Source organism: Lepidochelys olivacea, assembly GCF_965140295.1.
Source record: "Lepidochelys olivacea isolate rLepOli2 genome assembly, chromosome: 8".
Classification (NCBI taxonomy): domain Eukaryota; kingdom Metazoa; phylum Chordata; order Testudines; family Cheloniidae; genus Lepidochelys; species Lepidochelys olivacea.
Window position 1 is genome coordinate 100,835,860 of NC_140418.1, and position 16,782 is coordinate 100,852,641.

Genomic DNA, 16,782 nt, shown 5'->3' on the forward strand with positions numbered 1-16,782 from the left:
ATGAGGAGAGATTAAAGAGGCTAGGGCTTTTCAGCTTGGAAAAGAGGAGACTAAGGGGGGATATGATGGAGGTCTATAAAATCATGAGTGGTGTGGAGAAAGTGAATAAGGAAAAGTTATTTACTTGTTCCCATAATATAAGAACTAGGGAGCCACCAAATGAAATTAATGGGCAGCAGGTTTAAAACAAATAAAAGGAAGTTTTTCTTCACTCAGCGCACAGTCAACCTGTGGAACTCCTTGCCGGAGGAGGTTGTGAAGGCTAGGACTATAACAAGGTTTAAAAGAGAACTGGATAAATTCGTGAAGGTTAAGTCCAATAATGGCTATTAGCCAGGATGGGTCAGGAACGGTGGCCCTCGCCTCTGTTTGGCAGAGGGTGGAGATGGATGGCAGGCGAGCCACCACTGATCACCACCTGTTACGTTCACTCCCTCCGGGGCACCTGGCACGGGCCACTGTCCGCGGCCAGGATACTGGGCTGGCAGGACCTTTGCTCTGACCCACTGTGGCCACTCGTATGTTCTTATCCCGCCAGCGGCACCTGCAGCCAGGGCTGGGTGCGGGACTGGGTGGCTGGTGCCGGGGGGATGCAGGGAGCGCAGCGTGGCCCCGCCCCCGCTCCACAGAGCTCCGCCCCCTCCTGCTCTGTTCTCTTTGCCCCTCCAGTGAGCGCAGCCGGACTCAGCCTTCCGCGCATGCACACAGCAGCCGAGGGCGTCGCTCGGGATAACCCGGCTCATGGCGCTAACGTCATTCCATTAGCCCCGCCCACATGGTAGCGTCCGGAAACGTTCCGGTTGCCACGACGACGGCGTTGTTCCCTGCGGGCGGGGCCGAGCGAGCGCCGCATCCTGTGCGGGCCCGGAGCTGCCCTTCCCCCTCCGGCCAGGGCCCCGGGCAGCCCCCCGCCCGGCCCGGCCCGGCCCCCCCGATGCCGCGGAAGGCGCTGGTCTGCGCCCTGGAGCTGGAGCTCCGCTCGGTGAGTGGCCGGGCCGGGCGCCCCCAGCGGGACCCCGCGCTGCCGCCGCCGCCTCCCCCCGGGCTGTGACAGGGCGTGGCGGGCTCCTGGCTTCTCTGTCCCGCTCCCGCCAGCGCTCGGGGAGGAGATCGCTGCCCGGCGGGGAAACTGAGGCACGGGAAGGCCGCGGCCGCACCCGCCGGGAGATGGAGTCCGGCGCCCGCAGCGCTCTGCCCCCCCCCCCGCCCTGCGGGCAGCCCCTGGGCCGCCGGGTTAAAAGGCCTCGGGTCCCTCTTCTGCCCCGCGGCCAGGGGCTGCGGGGCTGTTACTCTCGGCCTCCTCCGCTGGCCGCGCTCGCCTTGCCCGGCCCCTGCGGGCTGAGCGCAGGGCCCCGGGGTCAGAGCCTTCCTAGGGGGTGAAACCCGCGGGGACAGGGGGGCGGCTGGAGAGCTGGGCACGGGGGGGGTTTAATTAATTTAGTCTGCTGGTAGTTCTCGTGGCTACAGATGGCACGGGGGAGACCAGCGTTTCTCAAATTGCAGGTCCTGGCCCAAAAGGGCATTGCGGGGGGGGGGGGGATCACAAGGTTATTTTAGGGGCTCATGGGATTGCCACCCCTCCTTCTGCGCTGACTTCAAAGCTGGGTGGCTGGAGGTCGGCCTCTGAAGGCAGCGCCCTGCCAGCAGCAGCGGGGAAGTGAGGGGAGCAATACCACAACCGCCCCCCTACAAACACACCCTTCCCCCAACTCCTTTTTGGGTCAGGACCCCTACAGTTTCAACACCATGACAGTTCAGATTTAAATAGCTGAGGTCGTGACATTTATGATTTTTTTAAAAATCCTATGACTGTGAGTTTGGTAGTGCCTTCCTCATGGCAATCATGCAAGAGAAGCGATCAGTTCTTCCTGGCAGAAGTTCCTACCCTGCAGTTTCTCCTTGGGACTAAAATGTTTTAGGTAAAAGAGGAGGAGTGGAGACTGCTATATTTTACCCTAGACTTGCCTGGAGACAAATGTCGGTAGCAGTGTAAATGGTGATGTTTTCACTTTCATCAGCTGCAAATAGTGTCATCTGATTCAATTGTGTGCAGTGCAGGACATGCAAGGGCTGAATACGATTGGAATTGAAACCCATCTATTTTTCCAGGTGACTACTGTGAATTGAAATGTCATGGAAGAGTCACGTGACCTCACCTGTGACCGCTCAAAGTAGCATACCTATATTCTGATTTATTCAACATAACGGTCTCTTCCCACGATCCCCCACCATAATTTTTAGACCTTCGGAGACACCTTGCATGCCAGCTGGCAAAATGAGGTTGGGATTATGGTTGACTTTGCATGGTCAGTGCTCGCTTTGATCTATTGGTTATATTGGCCCACTGGTTCCTGAATGCACTTTGCACAAAGAAAAATCCTGGATGCCATCTAAAATATGAAAATGCATTGTCCTCACATTGCCAGCGAGAGGCTATGATGGAAATGGAGCTGGTGTTTTTGGTTTCTGATTTGTTCCTACTGCTGGTAATTGCACGTTTGCTCTAAAACAGCCACATGACCATGTATTTGTTATGAGATGAAGGATATGGAGGGTACCAGCTTTCCTACAGTTGTTCAGGGATGGCAGCTTGGTAGGTTTCCATATTAGCCTCTATCTATGGCTGTCTGATGAAATATGACCTTCTTCCCCTCTTCTCCCCAAAAAGCCCTTTTTGGCTGCTGGAAAGAAGAACTAGTATTTTCTCTTGGTTCCCCCTTGCACCCCAGGTTTTGGGTGCTGAATGGGGTGTGGGGACGGGTAGCCCCTACTCCCTTGCCTCTGGCTGCTGCAATTAGGGATATTTGCTACCCTTCCCACCCTCAAGATTCCAGGTTGCAATCAAAGGAGGCTTTTCAGTTATGTCCACCAGCGTCCGTTCTGAATGCGCCTTCCTAGAGAATAGCTCAAGTGCTTGTCTTTGATGCTGCCTGTACCTCTCACCTGCTTCTTCATTTCACTGCCAGCTAGAGACTTCTTACCTGCAGCAACATGCTGAATGACTAAAACTGTGTGTCTGCAGGCTAAGGAAGTTAGTGTTGCACCTGTTTACATTCCATTTACATTTGAAGGTTACCTTTGCAACCATATTGGCTAACGCCTTATTGTAAGTGAAAACTCTGTAGGAGTTAATGGGCATTGTTTGTCCTTGATACTGAGAGTGTCTTATTTGTTAGCAGAGAGTAGACAAGTGGATTTTTGAAGCTCCGTGTCTGGAGTTAGTTAAATACACACGCATCACAGGCCTAAAACTGCATGTAAAATCAGACCGTGGGACTCCCCTTGAAAGGAGATCATGGTTCATTATAATATGCTGTCCCCTTATGTGAAATGAGTTTGGTGGGTCTCATTCCTTATTGGATACTTATTACATCACAAGACCACGATGACCACACATTTTTGGGAAGCTTGGATCAGAAGACACAAATTGAATGAGTATGGATGCTGATCCAGTTTGTTACTGTATCTTTACTGTAAGTCCCTTCAGGTCTGTTCTGAGATCAGTTTGGGGATACCACTGTCGCTCCCCTAACTGTACTTGTCTTAGGGATAATATTAACATATTTTTACATAGCACGTAACAAAGCATAGAGCAAAACTGTCCATTGTACTTATCAAATAGGGGCTTCAGCTTAGTTGCCAAAGTCTGTGCAGCTCCATGTGACATTTATGGAAATTATTTAGTGAGTTAAAATTGTATATTTGTAATTCACTGGTATATACCCATAAATTGGCTTTAAAAATTGTAGATTTATGCTTTTGCAGCTCTGCTAAATGAAGCCCTCAGTTTGTCTACAGGGCAGCAGAAGTGCAAACTTCCAGCATACCTGAACCCTGATCTGGGAAGAAGTTCATTTTTCTGGCAAGGCAAAATGGGAAACTGGATGAAACTTGGGTCTGTCGGATTGGAGACTTGCCTTCAGTGACCTCCTTCAAGCTTTCATTTTTCTTATCTGTAAAATGGGGGAATGCTAGCTGCATCCTCTAAGGTAAAGATATGAGGCCTTGGTTATTAAGGGCTGTGAAGTGCACAGAAATATTAACAGCATTCAGTTGAAGAGCTGAGACAAACACATTGTCTCAGTTTGTAGCTCAAAGAATCTTCCCCTAGGTGACAAGGTGCTGCATGGGGAAGTCTCTCTCGCATTCATACTTATGTATGCATGAGTTTCATGCAAAGTGTAATACTTGGCAGGTGTGCTTCAATCTTTAGGACTGTTAACCTGGTGCCTTTCATCAGAGATAATAGCTCTTGGAGGGGGAAACCTTTTGCTTAGTTAATATATGTTTTAACAGACTTTCTTGTTTAGACCACAGGTCCCCATTAAATTCCACAAATCCAGTGCTTAATTTGTGCCAGGGCTGAGTCCTGGCACCTTTAGGGTTGGCCCTTCATAGCCCCAGCACATCTGAGCTTGCTGCATCAGTTATGAATGTAAAATTTTCTTTTTTTTTTTGCTTGAGCCCCGGCACCTTTTTCATTACAAATTGAGCACTGCGCAAATCCATCGGATTTAGGCTCCATAACTTCTTTCATTCAAGGATTATTTTTCTGTGATATATGAAGAATCTTTAGGTCCAGCAGGTATTCCTCATGTTCATCTGAGAGAAGAACTGTAGCAAACGTACCTCACTTAATTCCTGTCACTCTGCTCCCTTTCTCCTCTAGCTGGCAATTGAAAATCTGAGCACTGCTTCTCCTGCAACCTTGTGTTGCAAGAGGCAACCTCACATTTATAATACTGTGATAATATGAGAGCAGCATAAACTGAAGTGAAAGGTGACTGGGAATTCTCTAGCTGGATCACACAGCAGAACCATCAGAATGGGAGAAAATAACATGTAGTTGTGGGGAAGAGATTTGTGTGTGTTCTTAATGTGAGAGAATAGCTGAGAATTGTGTGATGTACATCACAGCTTGAAAAAATGTATGAGATGCTCACTAGCCAGAGGACTAAACCTATGAGTTAGAAATAGATGTGAAAGACAATGCAGTGGCCACCCACCAGCAGTGTCCAGAGTATCACTGTAGTAAAAAAAAGTCCAGTCTCCCTTTGGTACTCCTCTGCAGTACCCAAACTTTGCAACATCAGGAATTGCATTGGCAACTTTCTGGGAACCCAAGAGCTACACCTGATTCCCACATACATTTACATAAACTTTAAAAAAAAAATCCAACCCTAAAACAAATCTACCTTTCTTAGGCAGATTGAATTTGTTCACAAGCAATAAAACCTACCAGTGCATCAGCTGAATCCTCATTGCCGGGAGGCTACGTTTCAGGACGTGGACAGCTTTTGGCTCTTGGGGCATGTTTTGGATATCTCATGAGTCATTGTTTGCTCTGTATAACCCTTAGTGATTAAATGATGTGGATCGTGAACACCAGCAGCTATTATAAAGTGTGACCTTAAGACTGGGGAGTCTGGCTGAAGTTAATGGAGCTGTGACTGCTTACACTAGGGGAGAACTTAGTCCTAAATATTTTAAAACTATAAGTATTTGCCTTACTGTAAGTAAGTATAGCTAGAATTACTTTAGAAAAGGAGGGTTTGCCACTGAGCTATGTTACCATATGGGTCCCCAGCAAACAACTATTTTCATCTTAGTTAATTCTGTTTTTTCTCCCAAATATAACCAATAATTCTAATGCTGAAGCTCAGTTTGTATAATAAATATGTTGTTCTTCCAGATAACTTGCCCTGGAGTGTTGCTGAAAGACAAAAGTGAGCTCTATCTCAGCGCCTGTGTATTTGGACAGTACAAAAGGACTCAATGTGTCCCTGCAGCATTTCCACTCTTCTTAGAAGAGAAACTAGTATTTGAAAAGGTACGATCATAACATCGGACATGAACATGTAAAAAACAAAGAACCAGAATCCCCAAACACAAATGATCACACCGAAAATGGTATTGTTTTACTACTAATTTCTGCAGCTCTTCAACACAAAAGACATTTGTTTTTTCATTATATAGTAATTCAAAAATAAATTTGTGAGCATATGACCAAAGTATATCATGAGGATTTTTAGGTTTTTGTTCTTTCTTCTTTTATGAAATGACCTTTTTTCCCAGTAGCTCCTCTTAGTTCCTGCCAAGTGTTATGCTCCTTAAATATAGGTCAAAATGGAAAATACAAGTAGGGAATAGGGAGAAGAATGAAAATGAAAAATCACAAAGTAAGATTATAAAAACAGTCTGTAGCAAAAAGGTGGAATATGAGCTTGGGCTTTCTGGTGACAGCTCTCTGCTCTTTCCTGGTTTGATGTCGCAAGAGCCCCCTTGATGGCACTATAGCCTTGTATTTTACCGTTGCCTATCACCTCTTCCGTGTCCCTACTAGTTTCATTGTGAGTGCCATAGGAATAATGAAATTCTGTACCTTACAAACATGATTCTGTTTTTTGACTACTCATGAATAACAATACTTTGCACGTCTCTAATGCTTTTCATCCAAGTATCCCAAAGCACTTTCAAAGACTGACTAATTAAGCCTCAACAACACCTTTGTGAGATAGGTAAGACATGAAGAGGGATAATTTCACCCACCACTGAAAGGCAGGGTGGAAATGGAACATAGCAGCTATTTAACAGGGCACAACCAGACTACAAAGCAACTTAGGACCGGAAGTGCTGATTACTGTATTCAACTGAAACTGAGGGAGAAATCTAGGTGCATTTATAGAGTGCAATTTCTTAAGTCGGAATTTAGTCAGAGCACTGGGAAGAACATCCATGCTCTTACAAAGTGTCATTTAATAGCTTGAGGTGTTCAGGCTCTCTACTTTTACATCCTCAAAAGTTTGGTACCTCCAGCAACAGGATGCCTCGCAACATCATGCTGAGGCAGTGGCTCAGTATTGAATCAGAGAGAAGATTACTACACCACTGTCCCCTAGAAATTATAATAACAAACTAGTCAGTATTTCTTCAGGACTTGCAAAAATGTTGTAGAGAGCTGCCCTTTCTGGCTTTACAGCAGTCATTAGTGAATGAACGGTATTCCCAGGTGCTGACATGATCAGTAATAGTTATGCACAAACAAGAACATAATGGAAATGTGCCATGTTATTTTCAGGTCAGTCACAAGTGCCAGAAGAATTATCAACATTATACAAATGGAAATAAGAAAAAACAAAAGGGAGAATAATTCTATTTTCAAATATCTAAAAAGATTGTGGGATCGCTCAGTGTAGAAAACCCAATAATTAAAAAAGGTGCCGACATTGTCCCTTTAATCTTTTTCAGTTACAGATGAAAGATGAATTTTTCTAACAAGATCAGCTATTTGTCTTTTATATTGCTGAAATTTGCATGTTCATGTGATTGGCTCTTTATCTATGGTAGCTCACATAATTTAGATAGAGAGGAAGAATCTTGAAATGGTTAGAAATCAGATGACCAAAAGTGCTGTCTTTCTAAGAAATATATTCTGTCTCGGTGCCAGGTTATAATTTCAGTTTTCTGTTGTTCCCCCCTCACTCCCTCCTTGGGGAATAGTACTGTTTGCAATAATCGGAATCAAAGGGAAACTTTAGTTTTCTTTAAGCACATCTGTATTTCTGATCAAATGTGTCCATTACATTTTTTTAAATCTTTTGTTTTAGGTATTTACTGATGTAGTTGATCCTGGAGAACTTGTTGAGCTACTTGAATGTAGGTTTTGCTTTTTATATACATTATATTGTATGCACCTAGGTCTAGATCCTCAGAAAGAGAGCATAGGCTCAGCTTTGTAGTGCCTAATATGTAGGCATTCTGCTGCCCATGAATTTGGCGCTTAGACTCTGTATACAATGCAGTGGGGAGTTAAGTCCCTTCAAAATAGTCATGGGGCAAAAGAAAAAGAGAGAGACTCTGTCTCCTAGTGGTTAGTGCTCTTTCCTGGGAGACTCTGGTCCAGTACCTGCTTCAAGGAATATTTAAGTATTTCATACAAAGTAAAACAGCTTTAACAGAAGAGTTTAATTCCTGCGTGAGCTGGGTTCCGAGCTGCTCAGCGACTTAAACAGTTTTGCTCATGCCCACAGTCACGAATTTAGATGCTTTTCTTTACCAGTGAAAACTTAGGGGTCTGGGTAATTTAGGTTCCTATAGGATTATGTGGCCACTGAGCAGGGGTTTAGAGGCACTAAAGTTTGAAACCTAAGTGCCTAAAGTGGCGTTTAGCACCTGAATCCCTTTGTGGATTTAGCCCTTGGTGGCTAATATCATATTAATAATATGGAATCTAAAGATATTTTTGAGAGTTGAGGGGTTAGATTGGGAACAGGAAAACATTCTTACTATCTCTTTGAAACATTCGTGCCTGAAGAATGATCAGTATTCCATCTGCTAGAAATATGTGTGACCATTAAATGAAATAGTCATTGCTCAAAGAGCGATCCTTCAAATGTGAGCCTAGGAATGTTTTAGAGGATGTGATGGCTTCTTTTGATAGTAATAACTTACCAGGAATACAGATAAATAGGCACTTCCAGAAATCTCTAAATTATACATTTCTTCTAGTGTATTCAATAGAGTGAAATTTAAAACAGTTAAAAACATACCTTGTTCATATACAAAGACTTAATGAACTCAACAAACTGACCACATATAGCAAGCTATTTTCAAATACTTTGAACTTCAGTGAGGGTTTTACTTTGTCAAATGACTGTGATTTTTTTTTAAACAGAGTGACTCCACAATGAACAATGCTGCCATACATTGAGCATGATGAATCCTATTAAAATAGTATTGTGCCTGAACTAAAACTCCAAATTTAGGTCCCCTCAAACATTGTGAGAATTACAGTCCAAAACAGGATCCAAACTTCATGGCTTCTCTGTAGTCTCTTCAAAGGATTGACTCCATCTGCTGCCGAACTTGACAGTGTCCGTTACAAGCTTGAGCCAATAATTTATTATTTGTATTATGGTAGTGCCTGAGGACGCCATTGTGTTAGCCTAGATTTGTAGTATTCATATAAAGTGTTCATAATCTGCTCTTATTATTGGTACATCATAATTGAACTTATTACATTAGCGCATACATTGTTGAGAGGGTTAAATCAGGGAAGGGGTGCTCTTTTACTTTGCATATTAAAATTACTTCTGATCATAGTTTATTTTTTGACTTTTGAAAACTTTTTTTCCTTTCTAGTTGACACAGCAGTGCTTGAACTAATACAGCTTGTTCCTCCAGGTATTGTATCAATCTCTTCATAAATCAGGCAGTTTAATCGGTGAATTTCCATGAGGACACACAATCATTTTTCTCAACATACAAACCATGTAGAAAGCTCTTCAACAAATAGTCCCCTGAATATAAAATGTTAATAGATCAAGAGGATCTCATTTTTGAAAGAGAATAAAGCTAATATTGAAATGTTCTATTCTCAGGCTTACGAAAGTGATAATACTTTAAAAATTGAAAATAAACTGAACTCACACAATGCATACTTATTAAAGGCCTCAAAATTCACTTGTGGTCTGCCTGTGAGGTTTCAAAGTGTATAATCTTGTTCTCAAAATGACACTTTTCTTTTAATGGTGACCGCTGGGGAAAACCCTTATCCACGCTATAAATATTTCTGGTCTCTGGGGAGAGGTGAAGATAATAAATAACGATTTGTCATATTTCTGTTATAGGTTTGTGTGATTATAAAAAAATCTATCTTAATGAAATTCAAATATTCCCATGGATAATATAAATCTGCATTTTATTGGAAATAAAATAGAGTTTGAAGGAGGACTTGATTGAGAACTGTGGAATTAAAAGCATCCATATTTACAGGTCCTTAATAACACCACAGCAAGCAAGAAAATACCTGTTTCTCTCAGTGGCTTCCTGGGATATTTACACAAAGAAAGAAACTGAGTGTGGATTTTGTTGTTGTGGGAGTGTAGGAGATTTTAGAAGGAGAGAGAGCTTATAGTGGACGCTTGGCAAAGTGACTGTGGTAGAACAACTTGAAAGTTTTATATAATCGATCTTGGTTTTTTTCCTTAAAGAAAATAAAACAAGATTTGAGGATCTTGAAATACTCTTTTTGATTGTACCTAAATTCCTTTCTGACAGCTGACTAAATCTCTGATTAACAACCATAATTGTTCTGTAATACAGAATAACAGATGTGAACTTTGCTACTGTTAGAAAACCATTGGCTGTACATAGGAGAGGAAGAAGGGAAGAAATGTCGTAGGAAAACCTTTTACATGTCTCTTAGTGCAACAAAGGCAGTCTGCTTTACATAAATTTGATAGTTTTCAATAAAAGGTGCTTAAGGGCCCAATCCTGTGCATTCTTACTATCGGGCATAGTCCCACTTTAGTCAGTCGTCTTATGGTCTAGTGTAGTAAGAATTTACTCTTAATTTTTAAAGGTAAAACATTGTACTCATTTCGGCATAGTCTCGTGCATGTGTGTCTACACTGTACAACTGTTTCCCAATACATTAGTACATATTTCCTTTTTAGTGGGAGAAATTCTAGCCACTTATGAAGAAAATACAAGAGATTTCCTGTTCCCTGACCCTAAGCTTACTCGTGGACACCATGGTTCAGATCGCGAAGTTTTAATGAAGAGGTCTTCTAGTTTTACAGTAAGTGCATATCTGTGTATTGTACTTATGATACAGTATGTTTCACAGGAACAGCTTCGTGAACTATCTCAAGCCAAAAGTGATTACTTTTGACAGATAATTCAATACCTGAAATGGCAAGTACTAATCCAAGGCTGAACTTTGTGAAGATAGAATATGTCTGCTGGAAATGTTATTTTAACTTGATGTGCGAACTGTACTTGTATAATGTGAACAAGTTAGTATCTAGATTGATTTGATATATAGTACCATGGCCTTTATATCTTCTTTTCACCCATCCACTGGGTGTGAAGCTAGATTTACTGCCAACAGGAACCATCAAATTGTACAGCAGTTGAACTATGTAACAGGACAATCTTATTTTTGTAACACTCTCCCACACTTACTCTTTTGGTTGCATTTTGTCTCCAGTTACATCGGAAACCCTCTGGGTCAAGGTCTGTTGATCCATCTGTTTGTACCACACTGTGTGCAGTGCTTCTCCAGCACTCACTGGAGCTTGAGGGAATCTCACATAATAAGAATGAATAATCATCATCATCTGTATTTAAACTTGATTCAGACACCGATAGCTTTGATTTTCCCTTCTAGAACTTGTTTGTCAAACTCTCGTTAGCCTCTGTTCATACTGACTGGCCAAGCCATTTTAGAAACTAGCCACATTTAGGCTTTCAAAAAAGCCATAATTGCTGAGGAGTGATTGGAAAAATGAATAGAATGAATTAGCATTGGTCTTTTGTAGCTGCAGGCTCAAATGTACACTAAATGAAAATAAGTTTGATCTCAGCCTGCACCTTCGTAGGTGTTTAAAGCTGACAATTCTCAGATGGGAACGGGATAGTCCTGAAAGCAACTTTAAAGAAAAAAACACAGTTCCCAAAGGTATTTCCTTAATTTGATATAATTGTATCATTAAAGTGACAGTACACTGAGATTGGGATGATTTGGGACTCAATTACTACTAGATTCCTTAAATTGATGATTAAAGGTCAAAAATGGCTTGCAGCTGGTACACTGTGCCTCAGAAGGGCAACCTGAAAAATCACCCTGTCAGTTACAAGCAGAGGTGCTAATTTGATGGTTAGAGGTAGCATACTTCATTTGAATGACCTGAGTAGCAGAGATGGGCTTATGATGATATGTTTTATTTGAATGAACTTTGTTTAAATGAAAGCTTTGAGTGAGTTGGAATCCAAATACGTTGTGTTTAAGTGATTTCTCCTGTACCACAAAATTGTAACATCATGTGATGCAATTGGAAGCCTGCTTATAACCAATCCAGATCTGGACCAGGAGTGTTTTTATGTCAAAATTCAATACACAGGTGCACCTTCTTTTGGAAGATTCCACAATAACTGCTTTATACAAACCATTTTTTTAGCATCCTATCTGCATGTTATCAAATATATTTAGCCTGATGATAGATACAGTATGATTTATTTTTATGTTATATTAGGTTAACTTCTAATATTAGTAGGAAGGTTTTTCCCCAAATGAAAATGTAGTCCTATTACACATTACAGTTTGGGACTTAAGGTATATATTTGACAGTTGAGGAGTATTAAATATGAAGCTTATTATAATTTTTTTAAATTAAATTTAGAATTCTTTAAATCTGTTGAAAAACTAGTTCATGTCTCCCAAAGTTCTTTATGGTAAATCAAATACATTTGCATTTGAATTCATTCTGAAAGGCTGTCTACCTCTTTGAGATACAAGTGTCCAGATAGTTGGCTTTTTGCAATAATCACTGTAGTAAACCATGGTAGTTCAGCGGTGCTTTAGGGCCTTTCATTCTTGTTGAGGTGTTGAGCAGAGCCAGCTGGGGCATCGGCAAGTGCATAATGAAGCTGTAGCAGCCCTAAAATGACTGGAATGATGGAATGGAAAAAGGTACTCCAGTCTCTCTCATCCCCAGGAAAGTATGTGGAGCAGTTTAGATGGTGAAATCTGTTCCTGCAGAAGCATGTGTGTCTCCTCCCTCCCTCCCAGAAACATGGAATGGCTTAGAAGGGGTAGTGGGTAATGACAGTAGCCCCAGAATAATATAGACAATTTGTGGGGGAGAGAGGGATGTGGAATGGAGGATTTGCAACTCCTTTCTCTAGATCAGTGGTACTCCACGGTGGTCCGTGGATCTGTGCCGGTCCGCGAGCCATGTACATTTTATTGCAAATGGTAAAATGTTAATCATGATCTTGAGAACCAAAACCACTCATCTTATTTCAGCACTGGTCAGTTGAGTTCTTCCCACAAGAAAAGTTATAACAAGCTGCCATAATAAGTATATTTGACTGACAGCTGTGCTACAGTAGTGCTTTGATGCCCAGTAACTTTTTCTTGTGTTAAAACTAAAGGTAGCAAAAGCAAGGTTACTGTTCTGGACTTCAGCTAGGCAGTGACAAGCAGTGTCTGATTAGCACTGCTAATCTGCCAGTTGGAAAGAATTCCAAGATTAGAATATCAGAACTCCTCCAGAAAGCTGGCATTTGGCTGATAATGTCTCTGGCTAAATGTCTTACAAGGCTCACAACACACAATAAGAATATAAGGCATCCTGGAGTTCTCTCAGAACAATTTTATTTCTTTTTTCCTGCTCTGGTGTTGTCCTACTGATGCTTTTGCTGACTCTTCAACATTTCTGTGCAGATCTCACCTCTAAGAACATGATTAACCTGCTCTGATTGTGACAGCTTATATAATGTACTGTCTTCTCTCTCTGTGCAATATTTGCAGCATCACTTAAACAGACCTTTTTTCCCCTCCAGTATCTTTCATTAGAGTCCCAATTAGGGAGCTGTTCGTTTTTGTTTTTTTTTTTAAAACACAGACTCTCAAGAAACTGGTTTCAGAGTAACAGCCGTGTTAGTCTGTATTCGCAAAAAGAAAAGGAGTACTTGTGGCACCTTAGAGACTAACCAATTTTGAAATTGGTTAGTCTCTAAGGTGCCACAAGTACTCCTTTTCTTCTCAAGAAACTGTTTCTCTGTTGAACAAACTTCTAAAGTTTCTGTAATAATTCCTGGTCTCTTTAAGAACAGTAGGCACTCTACTGAGGCTTTTCATAGCAGATGTATTAATTCTAATTTTCTCCTTTTTAGACAGTTGATAATTCATGTAGATAATAAAAATGAGTGCTGATTAAAGAAGGTCAGCTTTAAGATGTGTTTATACCCTGTGGTTTGACTTTTTTACAAAAAATTAACCACTAGATTGAATTTGTCACCATCCGGGGCCCTGATGATTGTCAAGGCTAAAGGTAACGAAAATCATGGTTGGCATTTTTGTCTCTTACACTTCTGATTTTAGTATTCTAGCATGGGGCCAGATCATGCCACCTCATGGGGCGTGGGGAAATCAATGGTGTAGGCGTGGGGAAAGGAGGGGCAGAGAAGGGTCTCCCTCATGGAGTTCCCCCCAGGTGACGGAAGCAGGGTTCACAATGGAAGAAGGCTACCCTGAAATCTCTGATCTTGGAGATCTACTGGAGACATGAGAGCCACTAGTGCGGAGGTCCTTTGCCTCCACACTGAATCCAAAGCCCCTCTGTCTTCTCTACCACTTGTGACAGTGCCCAGGACCCCCAGGCTGTATCAACTGTCCTGCAGAATGTCCCAGCCCTCACCCCTCCTGTCTACCCCTATCCCCTTTTCCATGTTCAGATCCCTAGACCCTAGTGTCCTCTGTGGGTCTAGGGATCTGCACATGGATAGATGTGTGGTGCTTGGAGGGGGTGGGGGATGAGGTTCCCTAGGGATAGCCGACCCCTATCTCTCTTCTGCACATCTGAGAAAGATGCATGTGTAGATGGGTCCCTCTGTTCCTTGATCTGCAGAACATGGTAGGCCCTTAATGCTGTATACTTTTTTCCTAACATTCTACACAATCAGTGAATACCAAAAGTTTACATATAAGTAAATAGAAAAGCATTAGTTTAGCATAAGCTACAGAAACCACAAGCAATAAAGTGTTTATAAACAAGTTTGCAAAGTCAGTAGGAATGAAACTTGCAAAGCTTTACTTGAATTTTTATTGATGCTGTAACATGACTTGAAAAATCTTTAAAACTGCTTTTGACAAAGAAATGTATTGAAATAAAAGTCAGACCTTAATTGTTGTACAAAAGCAATGTAATCATCTGTAATTGAATTGTCAGAAATGCAAATGTTATCTTCTTGACATTTACCATTGCTGTTCTGTCTTTTCTAATTATCTTTATTAAAGGCTGAAATTAACAAAGGAAATGGTTTAAAATTAGGAATGGTTTGTTACGTTAGGTGACATTTATTTCTTTGATACCCTTTATCTTTAGTTGGAGCTTGATGTTCAATTATTGTCTCTCTTCTAGGGAATTGCACCAAAATTGAGATTTTCTACCAGCTCCCTTATTACAGAAAGCCTGTTAAGTTCAGGAAGGATTCATGTACAGGTTAGCATAATTTAACTGTTTGTGATTTAATTTCTAGATTTAAACTGACAGCTGTGCTGTCAAATGTTTGCATGTGCTACTCCCTACAAACTTTTTTCTTCCTTTTGTTTGGGTAAAGCAGTTGTCAGAGGTGCTTGACAACTTGATTAAATTTTTAATCAAGCAGGAGTAAAGAGAAGGCTAGGTGCTTGACAGTAGGTGCTGAGAGTTCCTCGAATACAAAACAATTAACAACTGCCATATCCTGTGATCAGCAGAGGTGCGTGTCCCTGGTGTGTGTGGAGTTGGGAAGATGCCTTCTCATCATTATCTAACAGTAGCTGGGTGAACCTGGAGATGACAAATTATTAAAACCAAACCAATACATAAAGTATAACTGTAATTATCTTGAGAAATTATTTTTGTAATGGATATGAAGACTTCATTTTAAAAGGCAACCATCAACTTGTCAATCAAATATCCACCTGGAAATTATGAAACAATGATTAGTAACACTTTAGATGAACTAACTGAAGGAAACTCTTTTTCTGCCATTTGTTTACTTTGTGTTTGACAGCATTTTGTGTATAGTCAGTTTTACCGTTTTGAGCCTCTGTTGGGCTTCCTGTCCTATACACTTATATGATGACATCACTTTTCCATATTGTTCAAAATGGTGTTTATTAGTAATAGCAACAGCAAAACTGAAAAGGAACAGGCGGCAGGCAGGAATGTGCACAGACAGAGACTGGGTAGCCTGTGAATGTTTGGGGGGTGGTGGTGATGTTGGGTCTATCCTTAAGCAGGGGAGCAAATAAAAAAAGCCTTATCAACATTTTTAAAGGAGGATTTTTTTGTAAAAAGGCACATTCTATTGGAAAACTGAATGTTTCTAAACTGATAAACATTAAAAAAAAAAAGTTGACATTGTCACTTTAAAGAGATGCAATCATATTGGTGTTTTTCTAAAGTGTACATAGCATGTACTTGAGATTTTTAATGTACTAAAAGGTACCTGAGTAACAGCCGTGTTAGTCTGTATTCGCAAAAAGAAAAGGAGGACTTGTGGCACCTTAGAGACTAACCAATTTATTAGAGCATAAGCTTTCGTGAGCTACAGCTCACTTCCTCAGATGCATATCGTGGAAACTGCAGCAGGCTTTATATATACACAGAGAATATGAAACAATACCTATTCCCACCCCACTGTCCTGCTGGTAATAGCTTATCTAAAGTGATTTCCAGCACAAATCCAAGTTTTCTCACCCTCCACCCCCCCACACAAATTCACTCTCCTGCTGGTGATAGCCCATCCAAAGTGACAACTCTTTACACAATGTGCATGACAATCAAGCTGGGCTATTTCCTGCATAAATCCAGGTTCTTACATCCTCCCCACCCCCATACACACACAAACTCACTCTCCTGCTGGTAATAGCTCATCCAAACTGACCACTCTTCAAGTTAAAATCCAAGTTAAACCAGAACATCTGGGGGGGGGGGGTAGGAAAAAACAAGAGGAAACAGGCTACCTTGCATAATGACTTAGCCACTCCAAGTCTCTATTTAAGCCTAAATTAATAGTATCCAATTTGCAAATGAATTCCAATTCAGCAGTTTCTCGCTGGAGTCTGGATTTGAAGTTTTTTTGTTTTAAGATAGCGACCTTCATGTCTGTGATCGCGTGACCAGAGAGATTGAAGTGTTCTCCGACTGGTTTATGAATGTTATAATTCTTGACATCTGATTTGTGTCCATTTATTCTTTTACGTAGAGACTGTCCAGTTTGACC

The 16,782-nt window shown here is 41.4% G+C and overlaps 1 protein-coding gene across 4 annotated transcripts in view; it reads left to right on the forward strand.

The window, feature by feature from the left end:
* Positions 1-775: 775 nt before the first annotated feature.
* The window catches only part of SPATA6 (spermatogenesis associated 6), a gene marked incomplete at its 5' end in the record, with an annotated part of 54,815 nt that continues 38,808 nt past the window's right edge, over positions 776-16,782 (forward strand). For 2 of the 4 annotated variants that reach the window (XM_084638068.1, XM_084638069.1), the window contains 6 exons: positions 776-982; positions 5,693-5,830; positions 7,608-7,656; positions 9,142-9,183; positions 10,458-10,582; positions 14,931-15,011. In XM_084638068.1, coding sequence (XP_084494194.1) covers positions 776-982; positions 5,693-5,830; positions 7,608-7,656; positions 9,142-9,183; positions 10,458-10,582; positions 14,931-15,011 — 642 coding nt within the window. Of the gene's footprint in view, positions 983-2,109; positions 2,307-2,387; positions 2,487-5,692; positions 5,831-7,607; positions 7,657-9,141; positions 9,184-10,457; positions 10,583-14,930; positions 15,012-16,782 lie in introns of those variants that run through there. The other 2 variants (XM_084638071.1, XM_084638070.1) reach the window with 2 other exon arrangements.